The sequence below is a fragment of the Manacus candei genome, unplaced genomic scaffold, assembly GCF_025592945.1.
Source record: "Manacus candei isolate 608988 ecotype Guabito, Panama unplaced genomic scaffold, ASM2559294v1 h1tg000047l, whole genome shotgun sequence".
NCBI lineage: Eukaryota > Metazoa > Chordata > Aves > Passeriformes > Pipridae > Manacus > Manacus candei.
In genome coordinates this window covers 9,086,087-9,111,709 of record NW_026138095.1, presented here as the reverse complement: position 1 = coordinate 9,111,709, position 25,623 = coordinate 9,086,087, and the positions used below count along the sequence as shown (strand labels likewise).

General features: G+C 38.1%; 1 protein-coding gene across 1 annotated transcript in view; it reads left to right on the top strand.

Annotated features, from left to right (window-relative positions):
- Positions 1-25,623, top strand: part of B3GNTL1 (UDP-GlcNAc:betaGal beta-1,3-N-acetylglucosaminyltransferase like 1) — a 112,801-nt gene that overhangs the window by 7,999 nt on the left and 79,179 nt on the right. The window contains exons 4-6 of the mRNA XM_051797543.1: positions 2,161-2,225; positions 11,402-11,467; positions 23,716-23,811. Of these exons, the coding sequence (XP_051653503.1) occupies positions 2,161-2,225; positions 11,402-11,467; positions 23,716-23,811 (227 nt within the window). The remainder of the gene's footprint in view (positions 1-2,160; positions 2,226-11,401; positions 11,468-23,715; positions 23,812-25,623) is intronic.

The following is a 25,623-nucleotide window of genomic DNA, read 5'->3' as shown; positions in this document are numbered from 1 at the left end:
TATGTGTATTTTCTTCTCTCCTCTCTAAAAAATAGCTGGAAAGCTTCAGGATGGTTCTGTCTTAATCCGAGAAAGAAATATTTTCCAACTCTCTCTCATAACAAATACTAGATATTTTATGATTTTATTTCAAGTGGTTTATTTGAAAATGAGATCTGAAATATTTCAAGAAGTTCATAGAGTAAGATAGTTATCATGTAAAAAATTGTCATCTTGTAGTTGCTTTTGAGTCTCCTTCACTTTTTTCCTTCAATTTTGGTTCTTTGTCCTTCATTATTGTCAGCTGAAGGTGGCTGAAATATTGGGGTATGGCAATGAAATTAATTGAAATGTAAGTACAGGCTGTTTTACACTTGGTAATTGCTGTAAAGTATGAACTGTATGATGGTGCTGATTTGTTTGATGTTGGGCAAATTTTAATTCTGTCCTGTTCTTTCACCTCTTGCTTTAGTAGGGACCTCCTCAGTATTGGGGTTTTGCTGGCTTGGCATGTCCAGACCTGCTGAGCTGCAATCAGTTGTTTCCCACTAAAACTCCTCGTGCCAGGATTCAGCTCTGCTGTTGGGGCAGCTCCTGTCTTTGCCAGCTGCTTTTTCACTGCCAATAGGAAGGAGACTGAGAGTCACTGTATATGTGAGATTAGATATTCATATGTGTATAAAAGGTAGTGGGTAATTAAACTGTAAGATCATAAGTCCAAGAAATCCACGATGAAGAGACATTAAGGTGAGGATTAAAGTACATAAGAGTAACAGAGTTATAAGGAAGAGACTTTATTGGTAGTGTTCTGGTGGTAGTTGACATAATGTTCCTTGGAGGCAGCAAGAAATGCAGTCATAAGTCTTTTTCTGTACTTGGACAACTCAGCAAAATAGCCAAGGAGCACGTGCATTGCAGCTCAGGGAACCTTTGAGCCCAGTTAAATTTATTCCCTGAGCAAACTTAAACTTTATCACATAAAAAGAGTAGAGAATTAGAGAAGTCTGCATTTTTCAAATGCAAAATCTGAAACTTTGGGGATAATGTTAGTTAAAATTATTCTCCTCTGCTTCATGGTGGGATTTTTTGGCTTTACATTTCCAGTTTTCCCATTAAAGAATAAAACTCCCCTATTGTATTGTGTATCTTCACATCATTTGGTTTGCAAGTCAGGGCACTCTTTTGCTGGATTCCCTGAATTGGTTCCATAAATACTTCAAAGCTGAAGTGTTACATATGTGACCAAGTGGAATTCATATAGAATTTTCCAGAATGATGCTGGATACAGTGTGGTCTTTTCATATAATGCTGCCCAGGAGAAGAATTCAGAATGTTCTTAGGTAGACCTTGTCTACCAGTAGAAATTATCCCAGGTAATCTCTCCTGCCTTGCAGATGTGTTTGATGTTATGGTATAAATTAGCCAGCTTTGTGCTCCTTGTGTATATCTAATCAGTCCTGCTTTATATATTTATATATTCATATAAATGAATAATGCTTTGGCTCCCCTCCCATTACAAAGGGCACTTGAAGTTTTTGTGTTTGCAAACTTTATATTTAACAAGCATCACAGAACAGAACTTAATTTTTGAGTCCTTCCGAGGACCTGTCCCCCTGATGGGAAGAACAGCAGTTTCTGGATCTTTCTTTGCCTCTTTTATGATTTGTTGGTATTTGTTATGACTTTAAAGATGAATGTTTATACAGCCAAGGGTTTTCAGCACCTGCTCTTTGCAGGGGGTGGAACTAAGTTCCTTCCAACCCAAACCATTCTGGGATTCAATGATTTGAGGTTCTGGATGTGAAACCTAAACAGCTAGATGACTTTAAAGGTTCCCTCCAACCCAAACCATTCTGGGATTCAATGATTTGAGGTTCTGGATGTGAAACCTAAACAGCTGGACTTCTCAAGATATGTATTACATATTATATCTTTATGGAGGGCCAGCAAAAGTATTCTAATTCTGCTTGATGGTAGAATGCTGATGATCACTCAGAGAAGAAGACTGAAGTAGGCATCCTATTTAAATATTTACAAATTACCTTGTTTTAAATATGGAAAAATCGTGGACTTTCTGTGATACCGATTCTCATATTTTCTTTCCTGTTCCTGACAATAGTAAGATTTAAAAAAAAACAGTGGAAAAACTACCCCATAATTTTATCTTTGTTTTCTCAACAGTTGGATTTGCTAAAAATCAAGCAGTAATTCAGAGCTCAGGAGCCTATCTCTGCTTTCTGGATTCAGTAAGTTAACGCATTTTCTCTAACTTGGTTTTGTTGGTATAATTTTATTGGTTTTAATGTAGTTGTTAATTGTTTGATTTGCCTTAAAGACAAGCTGTTTAAAGGTGTTTGGGTGTTAAATGTGCTGGTTACTATTTATAGCTCCAAAGTCATCTTCCAACCTGTAGAAAGCCTCACACCATTCTTTGATTATATCAGATTCCACAGGCTGGTGTGAGCAGGGCTGGACCAGGTTGGTATTTAGGTGTTTTCAGGATTTTTCTTTCCCACATTCTACAGAAAATTGTGTTGAAACTAAGAGCTAATCTGTGGCTTTTTGATGCAAAACAGGAGAGGTCTCACCTTCCATCTTGAATTTTTTTCCCAGTCCTTTGTGGGATACCTTCTGTGGAGCCATTCAGCTCAAAAACCCAGAGATAAGGATCATAAGGATCAGGCTTGATGTGTTAAAATTCTGTGAATTATTCAGTATACTGTTGCAGGACAGTTAAGAGGTTAAGAGGTACTATATTTCTGCTGACCCAAGGAAATGCAACTGAAATATCTTGTACCATATGAAAAATTACATTTTGCAGGTGGCTTTCTTGGCCTTTATTCTTGCTTTTGTTAAGTTATTACTGTGCTCAGTGTGCCTTGTAAAACGTGTTTATTTGAATTTGTCCTCATTTAATAGTTTGTTGGTTGGGGTGTGTGTGTGTGTTTGTTTGTTTTACAGAGTGTATTTCATGTAAATTTTTGTATATAAGTTTATGGAAGGCAAAGTTACCGGGGTTTGAAAAGGTCGCTTTCACAGACACCAAAAAGTAAATATTTCCTCTCCAGCACTGAGCATCGGTGTCCATTTCATAAACAAAGTGTGCTGAGGAAAGAGGAACACAAAAGCCACTGATGTGATTTTGGTCACCTGACTGGGCAGGTCATGGAAGAGTGGAGGGACCTCATAAATTATGCCAGGAAGTCATTGGAGTGATGCCAGTCGTGCTGAGGTGGATGAACTCAGGATCAAGTTCTTTTTGCTTTACTTGGGCAGACACAAAGCCAAGTGCCATTTTGTCTATACAAATGATTTTACTCTCCTGTGTTTGGAGTCAGTGAGGCTGTTTATATATCTAAAATTAAAAAAAACCCAGATCTTATGATTTCCAAAGCTCAGGTATTCCAGGCTTGGACAGACCCCACATTGCAGGGGGCATTCCAGGCAGTCTGTATGAGTTGCATATGTACTTATGTTGACTGAAATGAATTGAGTCCACATGTACATGAATAAGAAATTAATGTACCATTGTCCCATGGAGCTTCATATCTTCTATCTCAAAATAATCTCCTGAGGCAAATTATAGGTTAGTCTTTCTTTTCAATCCAGACAGGTCGAATTGTTTGTAAATCACAAGCAGCAAGCTAGAGAATTAAATTCTCTAAAAGAAATTAATTCATATTTTTACAGTGATATCTTCAGAATTCTACATTTGTTATTTACCAAGTGGTGTACATCTTCATGCTGCTGTGTTGTTTCTATTTGCTGACTAACTATGCAGGAAAACAAAACATCAGGGAAACAAATTACAACTACTAAGGAATATAATAAGGAATAATAATTTTGTATTTCTGCAATGTTATCATTAGCATAAGCTTATATTTAATATAATTAAGATCTGCTTGAGGTGAGTTGAGAATTTTATGACTTACAGTGTGGATAAGCTTGGGAAGAGTTACAAAGATTTTCTGTTCTGTGCACTTTTATTTCTGCTTCAAAACAGAGGCATTCTGAACTATCAGAAGCTTAATCTCGATGCAAAAGAAATATCAAAATTAATGAATAATTTGCATTAATTAAATGCATTTTCTGCTGTCTGTCCTTGTGACTAGCATTCTTTTTGCTGAAAACAGATCGGAGGAAATAAAAATGACTGTGGAAACCGCTCCAAGTCTAAAAATTGCTCAATGTTTTGGCTGTAGCTGGTCAATGTTGTGTGATAAATGCTGAAACACAGATGTTGCCAGCTGTTTAACAACTCTGCTTCCACACACCACCTACCTTCTTCATTGCACTCCCCAATCCAGTATCCAGCTCTCTAGGAAGGAATGCTGATATCAGCCCTCTGGAATGTGCTGCAGCAGTGCCAGGGAACTGACCTCCAGAAGTGCAGCCCCAGCTTCAGGTTTGCTGTAGGTGAATGTGGAGAGAAAACGGGGCTGGGAATGGGGATTTTGCATAAAGGTGGAGAAATACCCGGTGGCTCTTTGTGCATTACTCTGTCTTCTCGGAGTAAAAGGATGTAGGAACATATGTGGGAGCATCTTTGGAAGTACTGGCTCCAGAGAGACTGTTTTGCTTGCCACTCCAGCTGGAGTCAAGCTGCTTGTGTTATGTCTCTCAACACAGATTTGTGAGGACAACAAACTGGGAAGAAATGTGGAAAAAAAAGGTTGCAGAGCTCAGGACTGTCAGAATTTGATCAGCCCATTCTAGTATGAAGTGGCAGCTGTTTGACTAACAGCCATTGTGCAGTTTTTCTGCCATGGTTGCTCTTACAGATTTCACCTCTAAGCTACTGAGGCATTTTTTTCCCCCGCTGGGAAAACAAGTAGAAAAATTGAAGATACTTCACAAATTTTTCATATTTAACATTTATAGTATCAGGAAATGAGATCTAATTATGCAAAATATTTCAGTGTTAGCTTTACTCTCCTAAAACTGTCTGCAGTTATGACTTTATCTACCAGTTTCATTGTGCTGTGGCTGTAGTTTGTCAGTTCTCTGGGGTCATGCCATCTTTGTTAGAAGCATTTCCCCAGCAGAACTCTTACACTAAAAATTCTGTTTGCTGCTTTGAACTGCTGTTTTCTTTGACATTCACTTAAACATGCCTGAACTTGTGTAAAACTGTACTTCTTTAAAAAGGAACAAGCTTTCATTTCATCTTAATCATCTGTGGAGTTTCCAATTCTTTCAGGTTTAATCAGTGTGTTGTTGGGGATTGTTAAAGGAGAAATATAAAAATGTGTCCTTTTTTGACCTGCAGTATTTCAAAGCCAGTCATATTCACTCGAGTCCTTGACACGCTTGTTTTAATCTTTTGAAAGGCTCTGTTGGCAGTGTATCACTATTCCAGAGATTCTCAGGCAGTTCAAAGATGTGACTCTAAACCGTGTCGCCACTAAGAGCTGAAAATGCCACAGGGACACAGCTGAGTTTTGTTCACCAACAGTGAATCCAGGACCACTGGATTTGACATTCCCATGTTTAAGTGGCAGCTGCTGACCTGAGCCTTTCTGGTTGTGAGATTTGCTTGTGTGATTTAAGTTGGGAACGGTAATTTTTAAATTGCTGTGAAATTTCGTGTGTTCCTTGAGTTTCAAGTTCAAACCCACTTCCTCGAGGGGCTGTTGATAAAGGTCTGGGAGGAAGGAGGTTGGACCTCAGCTAAATGTTTCAGCCTTCAATATAGCATTCAGTTATAAACAGAGCTGCTTGGTTTTACTGTTTCCATAACCTGCTGGGTTTGAAAACATGGATTTCTTGTTAGTTGCCATTATATATATATATACATACATATATATATATATATATATATATATATATATATATATATAACAGGCACTAAGAAACTTTTAAAATATTCTCCCTTTCAAATTAACACCTGTATAGCTTAGGAAATGAAGCAGTGATCAGACTTCATGTGTTTGGTTTCTGCTGTTAACATGCCATTCCCTGAGAATTTTATCCTCTGATTTAAAAACTGAAATAAAGCTGTTACTCAAATAGCAGATAAGTGGATGTAGTGATGAACTCCATTACTAGAAGACCCTTTCTGTCCAGAAGAGTTGTCCATGTTTCTGACTCACTAATGAGCTCCAAAAAAATCAAACTAGAAGTACTCGAAGGCATCTTTGCTTTTATTGTTCTGTAAGGATGTGCTTGTGCTAAAAACAGATTAAATGCCTTTATCTGCTATGTGCAATGTTAATTTTCTGTTTCATAAATGAAGAAGCAAACCTTCTGGATTTGGTTGCCATAACATCTCTCTGTTTGGAGTGTTTGGAATCGACCAGTGAGGATTTGACTCTTCTCTAAGTTTATTGGCTTTGCTGTGGAGCCCCATGTGAGTAACCTGCTTCCCTTGACTGCAAACACTCACACACTTTATTTTCAGTGGCCCAACTGTGAGAAAAATCAAAGGTGAACTCCAATAACCACAGAAAAGTGAGATATGAAAAGGCATTGTCTGCATTTATTGAACAAATGCACTGAGGTGGGAGCTACCTTGAAAATGTCCTGATCAACTAGCAGTGATGCTGAATTCAAACATTCCATAAAAATATGGTGAGGCTCATAAGAAAACCAGTATATCTTCCATGTAGACCTGTTTGTTGCCATGCTCAAGAATAGAAAGGTGGCCAGTGCAGTCAGCTTCTTAAACTTTGAAGTGTTTTCTTTCTTGTCCCCTTCTTTCTCAGTTTAATTCAGGAGCAAAAACAGAAAAGTAGTATTTTTTTTCCTATGATCTTGCAAGTACTGACAGATCATTAGTCTCAGGTGACTCGTGGGTGCCATTAGAGTGCCTGATTTGATGAGCTTGATAGTGTGAGGCTGTTTTAAAAACCTGCCCCTGGAGAACTGCCTGGGATCAGGGTATTTGCTTTGGTAGAGCTGCTGACAGGCCAAGCTTTGGAGGTCCCAGACCTTTCATTTCCCTGGTTCAAGGAGCTGAACTGAACAATAGCAAAGAAAGATTTTCACTATGGTCTGAGCAGGTGCAGCACAAATGAATGACCATTTGATGGATTGAAAGACTTTGGAGATGCCATATTGTTGCTCAGTGAGTGAAACATTCCTCCTGGTGCTTTTACTGGTTGTGTTTTATGTGTAATAACTGCAGCAGAAAGAAGGTGCTGTTGTTATGGGGGTGGAGCGTATCAGGTCTCAATTTTATTTTATTTTTTTTGAGCAGCCAAACACGAAGGGAATTTGGAAAAGCCTGTGATGCTGAGTCTGTAATGTGAGCCTAAGAAAGCACTACAGTACTGAGCTACAATTACTGTCTTATTTTTTATGAACTTGCCCTTGGGTGCCAAAAGTGTATTTTACATTGAGCTGTATATTTTGTTTTACTTTCTGAAGTTCAGAACCCCCCACTTTTAAGGGAAAATCGTGAAGTTATCACTGTGGAGCTCAGTGTGGTGCAGGCAGCCTGGTTGTGAATGCTTGTCATTTGACTTTATCCAAATTGATTTAAGAAACCCATCCTGAAACAGCAGCAGCTTTGAGTAGCAGCAGCTTTGAGTAGTCCTTAAGCTCAGCCTATGGGTTTAGTTTTCCTTTTCTCCAGCTAAACATGTGAGTTAAGTGAAACAAAGCAATTAGCTCAGTGTAAATTGGGTGTGTTTTTATCAAGCCTGGTGCCCGAGGTTGGGAGGAGAACAGCCCAGCTGAGGGTGTGGAACTCGGCAGGAGCAGGGCAGGTCTGCAGAGATGGGACAGGAGCAGACAGGGCTGGGAGGTGCTGGGGGTCACGGCCCCACTGCCACAAACTCACCTGGGCTGCCCCTGAGACCTCTGCTTCCTTCTCCTGTGAAATAAACTCCTTTTCATTCCTCATCTTTCAGCAAATTGTTCTCCTGCTCCTGTTCTCCTCCTGCAGAAGAAGCAGCATGTTTGGAATCACCAAAATTCCTATAAATTCTGCATTATTTTGGGTGCCTGGAGAAGTTTCTGTTTGTTGGTTTATTTCCTGCTGTGTACCTGTTTGGACTTATTTGCATGGATAAACATATTTAGGTGACAGCAAACCCATCTGTTACCTGAGACTTTTCTAAATTTTTCTGCTAAGTTTGGTGAGTGGGGTTACATGAGAAAAGATTTCTTTATAGATTTGTTCTTACTTAGCTACAGTATTGCAAGTATATGATTAGGGAGGGCTTGCATTTACCTAGCATTTATTTTAAACCTGTTATTTCCATTCTTTCATTCTCTCTTCATCCTGTCTGCTGTATATCTGCTAGGGGACATCCATTAGAAACTTCCATGTAAACAGAGAAAATTGAATTTCAGTAGAAACTTCTGTTAAACTTCTGTTTTTTAAAATTATATATTCAGTGTAACTCACTGCTGGCATTGTTATCTTCCCCACTCTCACCTAGGAGACAGAAACAAACTAAATAAACTTCCCTTTTTTGGCTACATTTGGATAGGCCCTTTTTTTTCTGTCTGACATGACAGGAGTGAAAAATAATTTTGAAAGTGTTTGTCTAAATACTGAGGTTTTGTTCTCAGTTTTAAACCAAAATAAGACAACCAAACTCTAACTGTAGAAACCAAAGTCTGGCAACGTGTTTTCTGAATTCAATATCATGAATACAACAAAACTGTATTTGTGATTGCATAATGTACAGCTGGATAAAATACCTTTAACTTCTTCATTGTCCAGTATTACAGTTGCTAAAATTCCATAAACTCTTATCACTCCAGTGGATGGTTGGGCCTCTCACTCCTACCAGTGGCCTCTGAAGTTGAAAAAAAATTTAAAATGCTCTTATTTTGTGGTACAGTTGTTTTGGTTTTACTCATTAGACTTTAATTTGGTTTTTAAACACTGGTCTCAAATATATCCACGTTACTTAGGATGATTTCACTATAAATATATTCTGTTTTCCAGTTTGGCCCAGTCATCAATAGTGAAGGATCTGTTGAAGGTGGATTTTGCAGCTGCCTTTCTGTCATAGTTGGCCAGCCTGAGTCCAAGAATGACTGATGTGCCTCAGTTTTGTCTGGGATGTGACTTGTATTTTATGCTGTTCTTCCTCATTGCCTGATTCCTGTATTATTTTGAGATTATGCCTTTAACTATTATATTCTTTTCCCCCCCCTTCTTTCTTTCTCCTTTCATGAACATGGAAGCAGCACAGAACAGTACATCAGTGCAGCAGATGTGTAAAGCTATTAATAAAAAAAAAAAAAGACAAAATTATAAAAAAACCCAAAGGTCATTCAGGATAAGAGTTCATAGAGTTTTCCAACATTAGAGAACAAAGCTGTATTAATAAAAAGAGGCATTTTTGTGGTTCTAGTGCCCCCTCTTTAGCTGGAGTTTGCAGAACACTGATGCTCTCTGATAGCCTGAGACCCAGAGCTGTCGATGTGTGTTTTGCCAATGGCACCAAAATGACACAGTTTTGTTAAGGGAACGAGGCCACTCCTGTCAAGTTGTCCTCTGCTGAAAACATGCCATTGAGCTGTTTGGTGAATGGGATGTTTGAATTTGGTTTGAATACCTTCCAGGCTGATTTAACATTTTTAAATCAAGATTATTTTTCACCTCTGTGTGTGAGTTCTGTTAAATTTCTCTCTGTTGTGAGGGATCATAAACAGTGGAATCTTTTAGCACATATTTTGTATCTTGTAAGAGATTATAGTAACAGTGTTATAAGCATTGAAATTCCATACTTTTTGGTAGATTTCTTTTTCATTCTCTTTTTTTCCACATTTAACAAGAAGACATATAAGAATCTTTAGCTACTTGTAAAGGAGTGAACAAGGCTCAGTTAAAAGTTGTCTCCTATTGCTTATGTGCAAACCAGGTTTTAATTTACAAAAATTAGCTCTGTATTTGGCAATAGGATTATGGTTCTTCTGGGAAATAGAGTAAAGGTTTTATTGGAACATTTGTACAGGATAAGTACAGGAATTCTGGTGCCTTATTGATAAAGTGGATTAAATGGTAAATAATTCTGTTGTAGTTTTGATATAAGTCATGTACAGACGTTGAGAAATCAGAAGGGTTTTTTCACTCCATTGGCTTTCAAAATCAGTAACAGCTGTCATGCTTATTACTAAATATTCCTAAATACAAAATACAGAAAAATGCTTTTGGCAATGTATTCCTTCCATCTTTTATAAACTTGGATGTGATAAGGGTCAGTTTTATTATTCATTTGTTTTATCTTTAACCTTGAATTGTATTAAATAGTTGGATCTACTTCTAAAACTTTTTTCTTCATGAGTTGTTTTGATAAAACTGTAGTGGCACCTTTATAGCAAGGTCATTCAACCCTTTAAGCTTGAGATATTTAAACACCAAGATATATATTTTTGTTGCCATTGATTTGATGGGAAGTTTTATTGTGAAAGTTGTTGCAAATTCCATATTGGGGTTTTTGGCTTTAGTAGGAATTTCCTCAGAGTGACAAACTGTTAAAAGAGAGGCTGTTGAACAGGGAATCAGGGCTCCTTTGAATCGTGTTTGCCTGATAAAGTTATTTGGAAATATTCTGAGAAGAAATAGGCTGTGTTAGCTTTCATCAGCATCTAAGAAAGTCTGATCCTTTAAAAGGGAGGAAACATGGCACCAAAATGGAAAACAATATAGTCAGAAACCTTAGGAGGCTAAATTTAGGGAAGAGAATTTGGGCTAAAGTTTTTATAGACTGTAAAATCATGGTCTAGAAAGGCTTTAATTCTGAACAGGAAATAATATGATTTTGAAAGGAATCTCTCCTAGCTGTCCAGGGAAGGTATGCAAGGTTACTGACTCTTCAAAAAGCAACCTTTCTGTATGTAAGTAAAACAGATCTTTATGCTACAAGTGGAAGTACTAACATGAAGTCGAAATGTAGGTGGTGTGTTTAAAGCCAGTGCCAATGCTGATGCATTTTAAGAGTGTGGGTACTTTCCTTTTTTCCTTTTTCTCTAGAATTTTATCATTTCACAAATGCTAGTTTCTGTGCTCATGATATATGACATATTTCTAGATCTAGACATTGAAGGCTCATCATTGTCAATGAAACAAGGTACAGCCAGACTAAAGAGAACATTTCCTTGTATTGCTGAGGTGGCTCAAATCAAGGTTTTAATCAAGATTAGTTCCCTGTGCTGACACTGCCAGTGCTGCTCTGGGGGTTGTGCAAGAGTTGGGGAGTTTTTGAGAAATAAATGTGTGGGTGCTGTCGACGTGTGTTGAGATCCCAGCTCCATTGTCACATCATAGTTTTGATCACTTCCAGCTTGAGCAGCACTGAGTTTAATCCCTGAAAAGTGTGAAGGCTCTTAATATCTGTTCCATTTGCATTTCTGACTGCAAGCCAGTAAAATGATGTTAATTTAGCAGCATATTCTGCTGTGTGTCAGTACTGTACTGTGACCCTTTTTATGTTCAGTAACAGTGTGCTATTTATTCCAGGATGATGTGATGATGCCACAGCGGGTTAGGCTGCAGCACCAAGTTGCCATTCAACACCCAAACAGTGTGAGTACTTTTTTCTTGTGTGTATTTGTGGGTTTTTCTTTTGCAGAGTTCCGGATACATCTTTAAAAGGATATGAAAATTTCACAGTCGGGCTGGTAGAGGCAAAGCAATAACTAGTTTATTCTTTTCCTTTATTTTTAATCCTTGCACTGAATAGGAGCTTTGATTGAACTTCTTTTTATTTTCTCTGTTCAGAAAACCAAATCTCATTATAACAGTGATACTCTTTTGCAAAGGAATATACAGGTTTGGCTAATGTCTGTGATCTAAAGGAGAATGCTCTTTTTATGTAGCTTAAGTCATGTGAAAAGCTGCAAAGGATTGGCTACAGCTATGGTTTATCTGGTTTTAATATTTGAGAGACTGTAAACCATGGGGAATGTATGGGTTTGTTATTATTGAAAAATTGGCCTACAGTTCAGATGGTGTTTCTCCCTATGTCTGCCTGCAAAAGAAAACAGTATTAGAAGGCCATTCTTTATTCCTGTGAAATAAACTCTTGGAAACACTGTGAGATAGTTCTTCTCTGATCTATATGCTTTTGATTTTAAATGATTTTCTGTGATTAGAGCCAGTATTCATTAGAGAGACTTTGTGTATATGCTCTACTTACCTGAATATATATATAAATAATTTGTTAAGGCTCTAACTTTATTTCTCCATGTTATTGATATAGATATTCCTTTATAAACTTGAAAACCAAGTTTGTGTTCCTATCAGCCATTTTCACCAAAATCAGCCTTATTGTTTGCACATCTCTGACATTTCCTCTTGTGAAAGTTATTTCAATGTGCAAGAGGTGTCTGGAAAGGGAAGGTCAATTGACTTGGTCTGTCAAGTAGGTATTTCCTGCAGGTCTCTGAACAAAACAGACAGTTTTAGGATTATCACTGTCTGGGAATTAAACACCTTTTGAACTTTTCCTCCAAAACACTCTTGCTTCAAAGTGGAGATGATTGTAGTCCTTTCAGCTGAGGAATGTCTGCCAAACAACCTGCTGCTCGGTGGTGGGCTGTGAACCTGCTCCTCACACCACCTGCAGTAGGCTCTTCGAAATCTGATAATCCTCACGAGGTAATTTATTAAATTACAGTTTTGGTACTGCCTGGGTAGCAGTTAACCTAATTCACATTATGAACATAATAAAATGATAAATCGAAAGTTGTTTTTGTTCTGATAGCGATCAGTTAATGTAATCCCACAGCCAGATGCCAAAAAAACCGGAGAGGCAAGTTGATCCAGTCAGCTTGTTTTATGGAAATTAGTTTCAAGAGCTATCCTATTTCTTGCTTATGTGGCATCTATAGCTGTATATGAAGACTTTTTTAAATTAGGCTAAATTCAACTGAGCAGTTTGTAGTCTGCTTAGAACACGCTTCAACTGTTTTGTTTATAGCAACAATCAGTATGAACAATCAAACAAGTAATGAAGAGGGCCTTAGACTGAAGGGTAAGGCTTCATGGTCTGTTCTAAACAACATGAACTTGTTATTCCCATGTTCTAAACTCACCTAAACTTGTGGTCCTGTTGCAGTACTTGTGGTGGGCTGGCCCTGGCTGGACTCTGTCACTCCTCTCAGTAGGACGAGGTGGTGGGAGAAGACAAGATGGAAAAGACTGCAGGGTCAAGATAAAGGCAATTTAATAAAAGCAAAAGCAGAGGAATATCCCTTTGGTCAGTTTGGGTTGGCTGTCCTGACTGTGTCCCCTCCCCACCCCCAGGCTGCTGGAGAGGGGGGGATGCTGGAGGGGCATCCCTGCTGTGGGAGCACTGCCCAGCAGGAGCCAGAGCAGCAGTGTTCCCAACACCTCTCCAGTTACCAATACACAGCACTGGGAGGGCTGTCCTGGGCAAAATTAACTCCATCTCTGCCAGACCCAGGACATTTTCCTTGTTGCAGGTGTAGAAATGTTTGTAATGCCTATGGGAGGTATAACCTGGGTTATTGTTGTATTTTGCAGAACTCTGATTCAAAGGCCTGAAGGAGAAAAGGAAACACATCCAGCTCTTTCTAATGAGCAAATGGATTAGTTTGGTCCAGAGCCCCTCTAAAGTTCTGACAGAACTTTGAGAAAAGTTGATCTTCTGGTCACAAATCTATTGACCCATGTCAGGGTGGAATGGTGTTCTTAAAAGAATGATCTCTCTGCTGCCCTCAGAATAATTGTGCCATTCAGTTTTCTGGCCTTTGAAGATGGTTGGGCATGTTTGAATGTTTTGTTCTGTATTTGAAGTTGTGGCCATAGCTTCAGTCAGTCTGATAAGGCAGAGTAGGTGGAGGGGAAAAAAAAAAAAGGCAAAAATAAAAGGGAAAAAAAAAAAAGCAGAAGCTTGAGAAATGTCCATGAAGCACAGTGAGCTTTTTTGGTTTGTTCCTGAAATTCTAATTTGCAGACTTGGACTTTCCACTGTTTTGCAACTTTTTCTGACCTGGATTTTTGACTTTATGTAATCTCAGTGTATGTTCAGAAATTTTATTCCTAATCCTGATGCTGCTGATTGTTACTGGGAGTCAGATTTGAAGACTGGGCTATAATATTAGAGGCTTCAATCTACTGTTGTTACTGCTATAGATTTACAGGTAGGAAAGGTCTCCAGCTTCCTCCACCAAGAGAAATCTCCCAGATCCAAACTAATCCCCGAGGTTCTTCCTCTTTTGTGTTACTCTTAAATGCAAATTGCCTTACCCTGACTTGAAGCCTGGTTATTAAACAGCAGAACCAAAGGTATCAGATGCCTCTGGGATATTCCCCAACTGAGTTGTTCTTCAAGGAAACACGTGTCTCTATCTCTGAAAAAGCAAGAAGCTTGTCCCCTGGTTCAGGTGCTGGAACATGACAGGGGGAACCCTGCAGCAGCCTGAACCTTTGTGTCTCATTTCCTCTATCATAGACTACATAACTGTGCTTTAAAGAGCAAGGTAATTTTTATTCTCTTAAGCTGCTCTTATCTGGAAGACTTTAAAAAAAAAATCTCAAAGGGTGGAACTGTTTTGTCCTTGGTAAGTTTAGAGTGGAGGATTTGGGATCTCAAAAGACAAATGACTAATACATTGTGCTTTTTATTAAAAGCAGCTCTCCAGGACTGCTGTCATCCTGTCCTCTGGTGATTATTTCACATCATCTCCAAGTCCTGTTGACAGGGATTCTATAAATAGAAGCTCTCAGAAGACATAAGTTTTTGAGTATTTACACTATAAATTCTTAAGTTCTGCTTAAGAAATATCTAACTCAGTGTGAATCCCTGCTTTTAGCAGTTGGAAAACTTAGGGACATCATCCTGTCTATTGATAATGTAATGACTACCAACCTTTGGTGTTTTTGGACACTGTATTGTCTGCTGGGTGTGGTGTAACTTTATTCTTTCTCTCACCACCCTTTATTTGAGTATATTGTCCCCCACAATATGACTTTGCACATGAACAACAAGTGGCCTCAAGTTTTTGTACGTTTCTTTCAGCAGAATTGCTTATAAAGTAGCTGAACTTTTCCTGACTGTCTCCTACCTCAGTGAGGAAACAACAGCTGGGATCAGAATGTGGGCAGTGGAGATAAAAACATTATTTCCTTTTGTTTTCACTGGCTGAATAAGAGGTGAATCAGTACCAGTGTGACAAGGAACACCTTTCTTTTTGTTGTGAAATTACAGGCTCTGTCTCAAACCTGCAGGATACCTAGGCATGTGAAAGAAAACTGAATATACCATTTGCATTTCTTCAATGAGAAATTCTCACTATTTTGCATCTCTAAAGCAGATTTTTGGCATATTCTGCAGCTTGGGGTTGGAGCAAGAGTTGCAGTGCCTGAGGCCATTTTTATCTGTTGCATTATCTGCCTGTGTTAACCAACTGACTGAATTCTGCATATCTTTGATGGTTAATGTGACTCTGAGATGGATGATTGGAAGGATTGCACTCCAACAATGCCTGGCACTAGTGGCTCACAGACCTGTTCACCTGCCTCTGGGAGAGCTGGAAACAAATACTGTGCAATGGGCAAATGAGTTGGAGAAATGAGCAAATGAAGGAGAGAAATGAGCTGGTCCTTTGTAGAAGGCACATCTAGGCCAAAGGTGTTGGCTGTTTCTCTCCCACCCCTGCTGAACCTCACAAATTAACTACATTTAGAAATTAAGGGTTTTTTTTTTTTCTTTTGGTCTGGAAGCACACTTTTAAAATTTATTTTGAAAGTCATAATCTAATAAAGTTTTTGAAGTGTCACTGTACCCTGTGCTGTTCTACTTGTCTGGACCTCTCACACATTTCTGTTACATGTTAGAAAGAAGAAAGACTGTTTTTTCTCCTCTCCCTGACTTGCCTTCCCTATTGCTTATTGGGTACTAGTTTGAATCATTTCACTTTCTTGTGACTGAAGTGATCAGGTCCAGTTGATTCTTGATTAGGTCAGTCCTTTTACCTTCCACCTTATGAATTTAAATCAATATCTGAAATTGCAAGTAAAGATTTCCTTCTAGTAGCCACAGAAAAAGTATACAATAAAGTGAGTGGATTCCTTCTTACACGTTTCATTAAAATACAGTTTTAGTGGTACATGAAGTAGATATTGAGGTGGAACAGAATTTTAAGATCAGCATTCTCGGTGTTTATATGGCTACTGTGATAATGAGATTACTGATTTAAAGATTGACAGTTTCAACTGGTTTTGCATTGACAATACACAGGTTTTTTGATAGGAGTTAATCTGTGAGAGCAGTCCTGGGGGAATGGCTTAACAAATATCGAGCTTTGTTTTGTTCTGAGTGCAAAAAGATTCATTGACATTCTTACATCATCTCTCAGTTCCATATTTTGGATGTAGCTCTTATCCCTGGAGGTGGGGAGGGAGGGAATTGTAGGTAGTCTGGACCAGTTCCCATACATTGTCTTGCACGTTGTCAGAGCAGTTCTTACAGTCAGAGTGTGCACTGGATTATTTTGTACACAAAAGAGCACTGGATGTAAATAATGTATTCCAAGTGACTTGTTTTGCTGAGGAGTTTAGACATTGTGTACCCAGCCAGTGGAAAAAACATCCAGACAACTGTTTCCATCCCATCCCAGGTGTGTAAGTGCACATGTAGAAATGCCTGTGCTTTGCCATCCCTCATCTGCTGTCACAAGGAAGTGGTCAACAACGTTGTCCTGTAGTCTGAGCCTTTATTCCTGAGGGATTTTATTACCTTTTCTCTACTTAAATTAGACAGTGTTTTAGTCTGGACTGCAAAAGCAGGTAAGTAGTGTCTTGTGTGTAATTTTGTGGTGTGAAAAGACAAAAAGCATGTTTGAAGTTTTATTAAACTGTCATTAAACATAAGTACATAATGTCGAGTATTACCTCTCTCTACCTCCATTTAAATTCCATCCTTCCTGTGTGCAACAAGTTAAAGGTTGTTGGTGATCTTCCCTCGTTGTGTCTTACACTCAAGTCCGGGTTTTACCAATCTCCCTTGGTTTGTTTTGTCTTCCACTTGTGGCTTAGCAGATTTGATGTTGATAAACGGCTTCATTTGGACATGAAGTTGATTAAAATCTCCGTGGTGTAGAACTTAAATAATCTTTGTTTCTCCTGAGTTAATTTGCATCAGCTCTCCTTGTGAGTCCCTTACTCAGCATGTTTGAGACAGATCAGTGTGTGTTGCCCAGGCACGTCCCAGCAAGCACTGCCTCTAGAGTTTAGCTTTAATATAGGCATTAATTCATACAACAGCTATAAAAGAGAAATTAATTCGGTACTGTCATGTCTTGAATGATGAATAGATCAAATTTGTTTGTGTAACCCTGTTAGTAGGAATTTGCTCCACTAAATGGGCTGAGTAGATCTGAAGAGGCTCTGGTCCATCTTTGCTATAGACAGAATGGAAAATGGGATTACATTCCTGAGGTGAATAAATGCAGTTGTTGATTGTCAAACATCAGTTAAGTTTTGATTTAGGAAAAAAAAATGTCCAGAGAAATATTCTCATGAACCAGTCTTAACTATTCTGGTCAGTAGAACTTTTTATACTCACTTCCCTTATACTGCACACTGTAATCAAAGTACCAAGTCTTTAACATTTTTCTCCAGCTTGTGGAAAATGTAACTCCAAATTAAGGCTGTCCAGTATAGGTACTTCTAAAAATATTTATTTTTATGACTTCAGGAAATTGTCATTGTGTATTTTAATTTAAAAATTATTTGTAATATTTCAATAATCTTTTGGTATGGAGGGTAGAAACTAGAGCAGCAGTTGTGCAAAGGTTCTGTTCTGAAATGATGACAGTGGAGTATGTTTAAGAGGAAAAAATATGATTCCTTTTCTTTCTCTGCACTGAAGAATATGAACATTCTTTCTTTGACAATATGAGAGTATTTTTCATTAGTTGTGCCTTTCCATGTATATCACTGGAATTCTGCTGTGCCTTTGCTTTTTATTAGGCAGCTTCCTTAAGGATTCTTTTTAACTTGGTATTTCTGAAAAACCACAGCGTGTTTTCAAAGTCACAGTGTCAGTCTTAAGTCTGTTCTACATTTAATCAAATATCCCAAATGGGAAACATCCCAACTTACACCACTGGGTAATTAAATTTGTGTTTAATATGGCTTCCACATGCCAATAACCCCATCAAACGATCGTGATTACTGGAGTTTGATATTCACAAATGTCTGATTGTAATACTTTCAGCATATTTAATTTCTTAAACTCTGTCTGAAGCATGAAATGTTTAAAAATCAAGATCCCCCCCTCCTTGTGCTCAGGCATTTTGCTCCGTTGATAACTATTAAAATCGTACTTTGTGGAGCTCCAGACAGGATGTTTAAAACAGAAATAGTGCAAACACATTGCTCTTTTTGACTGTTCTTAAGCCTTATGTGAAGGACTGGTTCTGGAAGCATCTTGGCAGGATCTGAAGAGTTTATTTAATTCCAATTGCATGTGCACTTGCCTTAATATAGAGGTTGACTCTTTGCATCTTGTTTATGCCAAAGTGGCAGATTTTGAACGAGGGCTTCTGAGGCCTGGTGCTTTTTCCTGCCTGAGCTTGTTATCAATATATTGGCCTTACTCAAAAAGGACTTCTGAAACTCATTTAATTTGCTGTGTTATCTACAGATTTCCTGTAGTATCTCGAAGTTTTCCCAAAAGTGTCATATTCATACTTCATGATTTCACATGAGCGACAACATCCTTTTAAATCTTGGTGTGTCAGTCACAGCTGGGCTCGTTCTGATTACACCACCTTGACTTCTTGTTTTTCATATACATTCACTGAAGAAAATCCAGACTTCCTTGGCTTTTAATTACTCTCTTTTTATGTGCTGAAAATAAACGTGTAACATCCTTTCGTGGACTTTGGACTTGAACCAGTGTCAAAGGAGGATGTTTAACAGGTGTTCTTAAATATGGATTGCTCCAAGATAAGAACATCTGTGGAAATGGATATTCATCTGACCTAAAGGATTCTCTGGGGAGCCAGCACCATCAACATATTTTATAATTTTTAAGACATGCTTTAAATACACCAGGGTGTGTTTTGTATATTTACACCTAATGCAAATTGGGTGTTTTGAAGAACAGTTTCCTGCTTTGGAAATGAAAGGGAGAGGAAATACATTTTATTCCCTTCCTCTCCCAGTATATAATTTTGGAAAGATTTTAACCACATAAAACTATTCCTTTTGTTTACTTTTCTTTTTTTTCATTGCATTAAATGATGATCACTAAATCCTTCTTAAAGGAAATTGCTGTGTGGAAATGACTAGAACAAAAATAAGCAGGGTTTAGGGAGAGCAGAGGTGGCATCTACCTTTCCTTTACACATCAAGATGTAGGCTTGGTTAACTAAAGCTGTCTTAAACATTCAGGATAACGTAAATAACTCTTATTAGCTCTTTAGTTTAGGATTTTTCTCTCTGTGGGCACCCATAAACAGACTTATTGGGCAAAAAGGTGTCATGCCCTAGAGATAATCCTTCCTATATTACTTGCTATTTGCATAGTCTTTCTTACAGAACATTATCTAGGATCAGATGTTATGATACTTCTAATTAAAGCTTCACTGAGTAGCTAATTATGTTCTCTTCTAAGAGGAGCTTTCTATCATTCTGTCATATTTCTAACATGAAAGTCAACACTGCACCTTCTTCCTCGGTGTGTAGAAGAAACTCTTCTACTTTACATAATCTTTGAAAGTTGCATTAGTTTTGTACAGGAAAGCTGTGGATTTTTTCATGCTAAAATGCATATTTTTCCAATACCTGTTTCAGTATCAGTAGTGGTTGCTCAATTAAAAAAAAAAACAAAACTTAAGGTTAGGTTCCTTCAAATAAGACCTATTATATGAAGGACTCCCATGTGTTTGTTCACCCAGTGCCTTCTGCCTTATGGAGAGTTTATGGTTTTTTGCCTGTCTTTGTTCATTTCCTCCTTTTATAAAACAAGGATGGAAAATACTGGTATAAAACTGGAGACTAATTAATTAATTTTTCATCCTCCTTTCCTCTTTTGAGTACAACGGGAGAGTTCTGACCCACAGGCTGCCTCCTGAATAAGAAAGGTTGTGGTAAAGGAAGTTGTAGTGATTAAAAACCCAAAAGTGCCACATCTGCAGAAAGTGAGTTGGTTTTAATTACTGTCAACTCATTTCAACTTTGTTTCCTCTCACCTGCTTCCCTTTCCATTTGTATGTGCAAGGGGAAACTTAAAAACCTTAAATTGGTGAAAATAAGAAGCATCTCCACCTGAATATTGCATTTAAAACCAGCCTCTGCTGTTGGTACAGAGTGCTGGGGTTTGTACCTATCAGATGCAGGACTGAAATAATCTTGTGTTTCAGGGGAACAATTTTGTAACTCACAGAACTGTGACTGTGTGTGCTCATAGTGCCATTTAGTGATGTATTTAGTAATCCTGCCTAGTTCCTCAGGGCTTTGTATTAATCAACAAGTTATTGAATGTGCTCATTAAATCTATATTTCAGACATCATGGCTAACCCAGGGTTCTCTGACCAGCTTAGAGCAAGTGTTTCATGGAGAAACCTAATTTTATATTGTTATTTATATTGTTTTAATTGTATCATTGTCATATTGGATTGGCTTTATAGTTCTCTAACTCCTGAAAATGTTTTAAATGTAGTGCCATAAAGTACATAACTGTGACATTGTTTCTGATAATCTTATTTAGATGTGATTCATTAACTCCACTCCTAATTATGTGAAGTGGGAGAGTTATTACAGGTGCTTAAACATAGACCTGTAATGTTATTTTGGCTGTCTGAGACCATCTAGAGAGGGTTGGCAGCTACTGGTGGAACATTTGCCCACTTCTTCCCACAAAGCTCATTTTAAGCTGTTTATATTTTTAAAGTTGTATGGCCTTTCAGCAAATGTGTTTGTTGGCAGTTAAGACAAACCCACTCTTTTATGCTCTTACTATTCTTTCCTATCACTGTCTCTTGCTACAATAAAGTATAAATTCTTTTCTATATTTTTTCCAGAGAGGCCAATGCTGATTGCAATTAAATAAATAGCTGAATAAACTCTAAGTTACCTTTAATACATTAAAAAAGTAATTGTCTGTCTAGAAAGCAGATTACATCATCTGCTGTTGTAGAAGAAAGGACTGTCATGATTTTCTCTGCTGATGAGTTTTGCTTTTCCATGAACTGCCACAGTCCTTTGCTATGGGCCAGAAACAATTTTTGTTCATGGGTCATGTTACTGCTTCCTGTACAAGGAATATTAATACTGCACTTCAGCAAGTTTCCAGTTGGAGTAAGAAATGTATTGTATTTGTTGTATATATTACATAGTTTAATCTTGGTACAGGTGTGTGCCAGTATACAGTTGGTATTTGTAATAATAAAAATAAACTCGTCTAATTAGATCAAAAAGTTGAAACTTGGCTGAACTATATTTTTACATACAAACTGATTCTCAAAATGCTGAAAAGTATATTTATAATATGGAGTTTCTTGTGCTTTCTGGAAGGTCTGAATGGGTGTAAAATAAGCCAGAAAGATTTTTATCAAAGTATTTTAAAAGTTATGAAAGAAGCAACAGTGAGAAAACTTTCGCTTCAATTTAGGAGCCAAGAAGAAATATTCAGTGAATGAATATAAAAGCTCTGTGAGACACTGAGGAAATGTGGATCAGTGTGCAGTTGTTTCTGCTGCCACACCTTACACAGGGGAGCTGGAGGAAGCTGGTTTTACTTTAAATAATCTGATTTTCATTGTCTGGTTACATGAGCTGGGCTTTACAGATCCTGTATCAAAGACTCAGGTTGGTGGTGTTTATCTTGCAACCACAAGACAAAAATCCCAGTCATGAGTCAGAGTCCTGTTGGGAGAGAAATAGTGCAGCTAAAGAGCAGAAAGGTGTGGAATGTGTTTGGCTGAAGATCTAGAAATAAATTTGATTGCATAGCCACAATTTTAGAATTTGTCTGTAAAACACAGCTCTTAAGATGGTGCCAAAAGTGGTCTTGAGTGGTGTTGGTCCTGAAAATGGAAAGCAAGCAGGAGGTCTTAGGGCAGAGGGGAGAGCAAACATTTCACTTCTTGCAGTGTGGTGACTTTGTTTTGTGTTTGTAGCTATTTTCCTGTTGTGTTACAAGGTTAAAATGCAGCTGTTCCCAGGAACAAGCAGTAGTGCTGTATTTTATGTATTTTGATGTGATGCCATTATAAATAAAGAAGGTGGTTAAATGATGCTTTATTATACCATCTCCTGCAGGAGGGAGGTCCTTTCTTTTATGTGTCCTGCTGATGGGTTTGGTTCATCTGTGAAAATGCAGTGGAAGGCCACCAAGAACACCAACCATGGCTGCTTTGTTCCTTTGCTTGTCAAGGAAGGAATTGCCAGGTTGTTGTGTAGATTTGGGTTTTGGAATGAGGAGGAGGAGTGAAGACAGAAATTCAATTTGCTTGTAAAAGAATAGACCTGAGGAATAATTAGAAAGCCTTTTGGAAAGAAACACTTTAGATATGTGTGTGCATAGCACATTTAGGTAATTTAAGAAAAAGCAAACTTAAAGCCACTATTATGGAAGACATTTTAGTAAAGTGTTAAGTATATCAATCCTTTTTCCCTCTCTTTCTTTAATTCTATATGTGAAACAAGTATAAGATTGCTAAGTGTGGATTACAATGTTCTATTGTCCAGATAATGAATGAGTTCTGTATGTAGTTCTATTCTTAAATAAAAATAATCCTTGAAGAACAGGATGTATGTACATCTGACACAGCTTCTGTCAAGTTTTTATCTCTGTGGAGTGCCCCTATTAAAAACACCTCTAGGAACTCTACTAATTTATATTCAGTTTAAAAGAATTTTAGGTTAACCTTCTGAAAAGGTCTTGCTATTACCTAGCTGTGATTGAGGAGTAAGTTAGGATAAGGATTGAAGCTTTCCATAGTAATTCATCATTGTCATTGAGGAATATTTTCATAGTTCAGAGACATTTTGGTTTATTCTTATGGGATAAGCAAATCTTGCTTTCTTTTTTTTTTTCCATGGTTGTTATTTGGACTGTATTTAATCATAGTCTAAATGGTGATGTTTCATTGCCAGCAGTCCCCCAGCAAGGTCTCCTCGTGGTGTTTTTGTTCCCACATCAAAAGTATTCATAACTGCACGTGCAGAATTCCAGCCTGACTGCTCCCATCTGTGTGGGGTTTACAGCTCTGTAAATACAGATACCTGGAAGATTGAAACTTGCTGTGCTCAGTATATGCACTTCATTCCTTAGGGTGGAAAATAAACCAAGGAAGTTTTCCACCTGTTCTTGAACAGAACTTGACTATCTGAAGATTAATACAGTTTGGGGTTTTTTTCTTTATTTTATATAAATTAAAAGTCATGTGTGGTATTGTGGCTTATGGCACTGTTGGTACAATTGTCTGGTATTATTCAACTTCCCATTTTCATTTCCCAAACCTTAACTATTTTGGGTGAAATTTTGCGTTTTAGATGTCTACATTCCTATGAAAATTTCAACCAAAATGGTTCAAATATTCCCATGAATGAAACTATTGGAAGGACATTCCCAATGTTTGTTTTCTAGAGACCCTCAGAGTCTGTAACTAATTAACAGCTGAGCAGAGCAACTGTGCCATATGATATTATGGACATGAAAGGGGGGGTAACAAGGAGTGTATAGATAATTCTTGGACTTGCTATGTTTTGAATGTTTATTTTATGAACTTGTTTTGTTGCCATTTGGGTGTGCAGCAGCTTACACTGTGGGATTTATCTCATTTTGCTTTAGATTGTTGGTTGCCAAGTCAGAAGAGAGCCACTGGACTCCACTGAACGATACACTCGCTGGATCAATAACCTGACCCAAGAGCAACTTCTCACACAGGTATTTTTGTTCCAGCTGTGTCTAAAATTACGGCAGGAAAATAGAGCAGGAGGTTTATTTAGATGGATTCTTTCAGTCATTAGCAATGCTTGATAACTTACTAAGGTTATCAGATTATTGTATTTAAAGGCCAGTCTGTTTGATAAGAGCCAAGGCTGTGCATGTGAAGGACGACTTCACACTGGGTGAGAATGAAGCTTTCACTTCAGTTCAGGGTGAGCCTTCCATGTCTCACTGCTGTTGTGCTTTAAATACATCTGCTTTTGTGTTCTGATGATCAGGGGTTTGTTTGTAAAAGGTGTATTTAAGCACAAAAGGAAAAAAATCTTTCCTGAGAACGACTCCTTTCCCACCCAAGGTACCCACCACTCCTGTGTCTGTTTTAAGTTTTGCTCAGGATCATTTGAAAATAGCAGTTCTTCAGGCATTAAACACTGGGCTCATTACCCATGTTTGTAAGTGAGATGGGTCTTGTGCAACTGAAGATGACAGTTTTGGCATAAAGAAAGGTTGTTTCATTAGGCAGGAGGCCAGTGCTGAACTAAAAGAGACTTTGGCAAAAACAAGTTAAGCCGTGGAAGAAATCAATCCAGCTTGTGGGGGAATGTTGCGTGGAATATTGTAAGAAACCTAATGGATGGTTAGCAGAAAACATCCCAGCAGGCATTAAGATCCAAGTATTTGGGGTTGGGTTTTGGGATGCTATGGTAGGAAGACATTTGCTTTTGATTTCCCTGGATTTAAGTGGCTGAAAAGATTAACATACCCAGTTTGTTAGACTTCATTATAAACTGTCTTGTGTTCCCCATTACCAAACCCCAAAGACATACTCACAGGCTCTTCTGGGCATTGTAACACAGGAAGGAATCTACAGACCCTGTTTTGAAGTCAGTAGTGATGTTGCAGTTCCCTGCAATTCACCAAGGGAAAGCAATTACAGGAAAAGTTACCCAGAGAATATTTGGATTCGCCTTTGAGTATGACATTAGAAAAAACAGAGACTTAATCTGGTGAATTTATGTGACAGCAGCACCTGGATCACTGTGTTGGTGAAGAGAAAGAAAAAGCTGAGGATGTAAAAACTTGTCCTACACAGTCTGTAGTGTTTCATCTAAATAGCCACTGGATGGGGTCTTTAATGAATTAAGCTGAAAATGAAAAGGAATATCCTAATTTTGAAGTTATTTAAGGGAGGATATGAAAAAAAAAAAAAAAAACTCATTTTAAGATGGGGAAGTCTTTGTTCTGGAAGAGATGATTTAATACAGTGGTTTTGATAGTAGGATGCAAATATGGTGACCTGGGAAGTCCCTTGCAACCTCCTGTGCCTACAGATACCTCTTAAAGCCTTAATCAATCCACTATTTTTACAGATGGTTTAGATTCACCCATTTTTCAGAGATATTAGGAATTTTAAAAAATCCATTGAGTTTGGAACTGGAAGGCTCCATAGCAGAACTTGTGCCACTCACCCATGAGTTTATTAACCAGCTCAGATTTATAGAGTCACACTACTTGTGTGCCCCTCATCGATTTTTAACACGTTACCTGCTCTCCACCAAACTTAAGGCAGGAACAGCAAGTCCTCAGAGACAACACATTTCTGAGAACTTTATGAAAGTCTGAAGCTTGGAGAGGTTGTGCTGCACCAGCTGTAACTTGTTTGTTGTTAAGCACCACAGAACCCCCTCAGAGGGAGAGTTGAGGTGCCCAATCATGGGACAAGCTTCAGCTGTGGCACCAGGCTGGGGCAGCTGGGCTTTTCTGGCTCTGCCATCACAGAACTGCTTGGTCTCCAGAGCATGTCAGCAC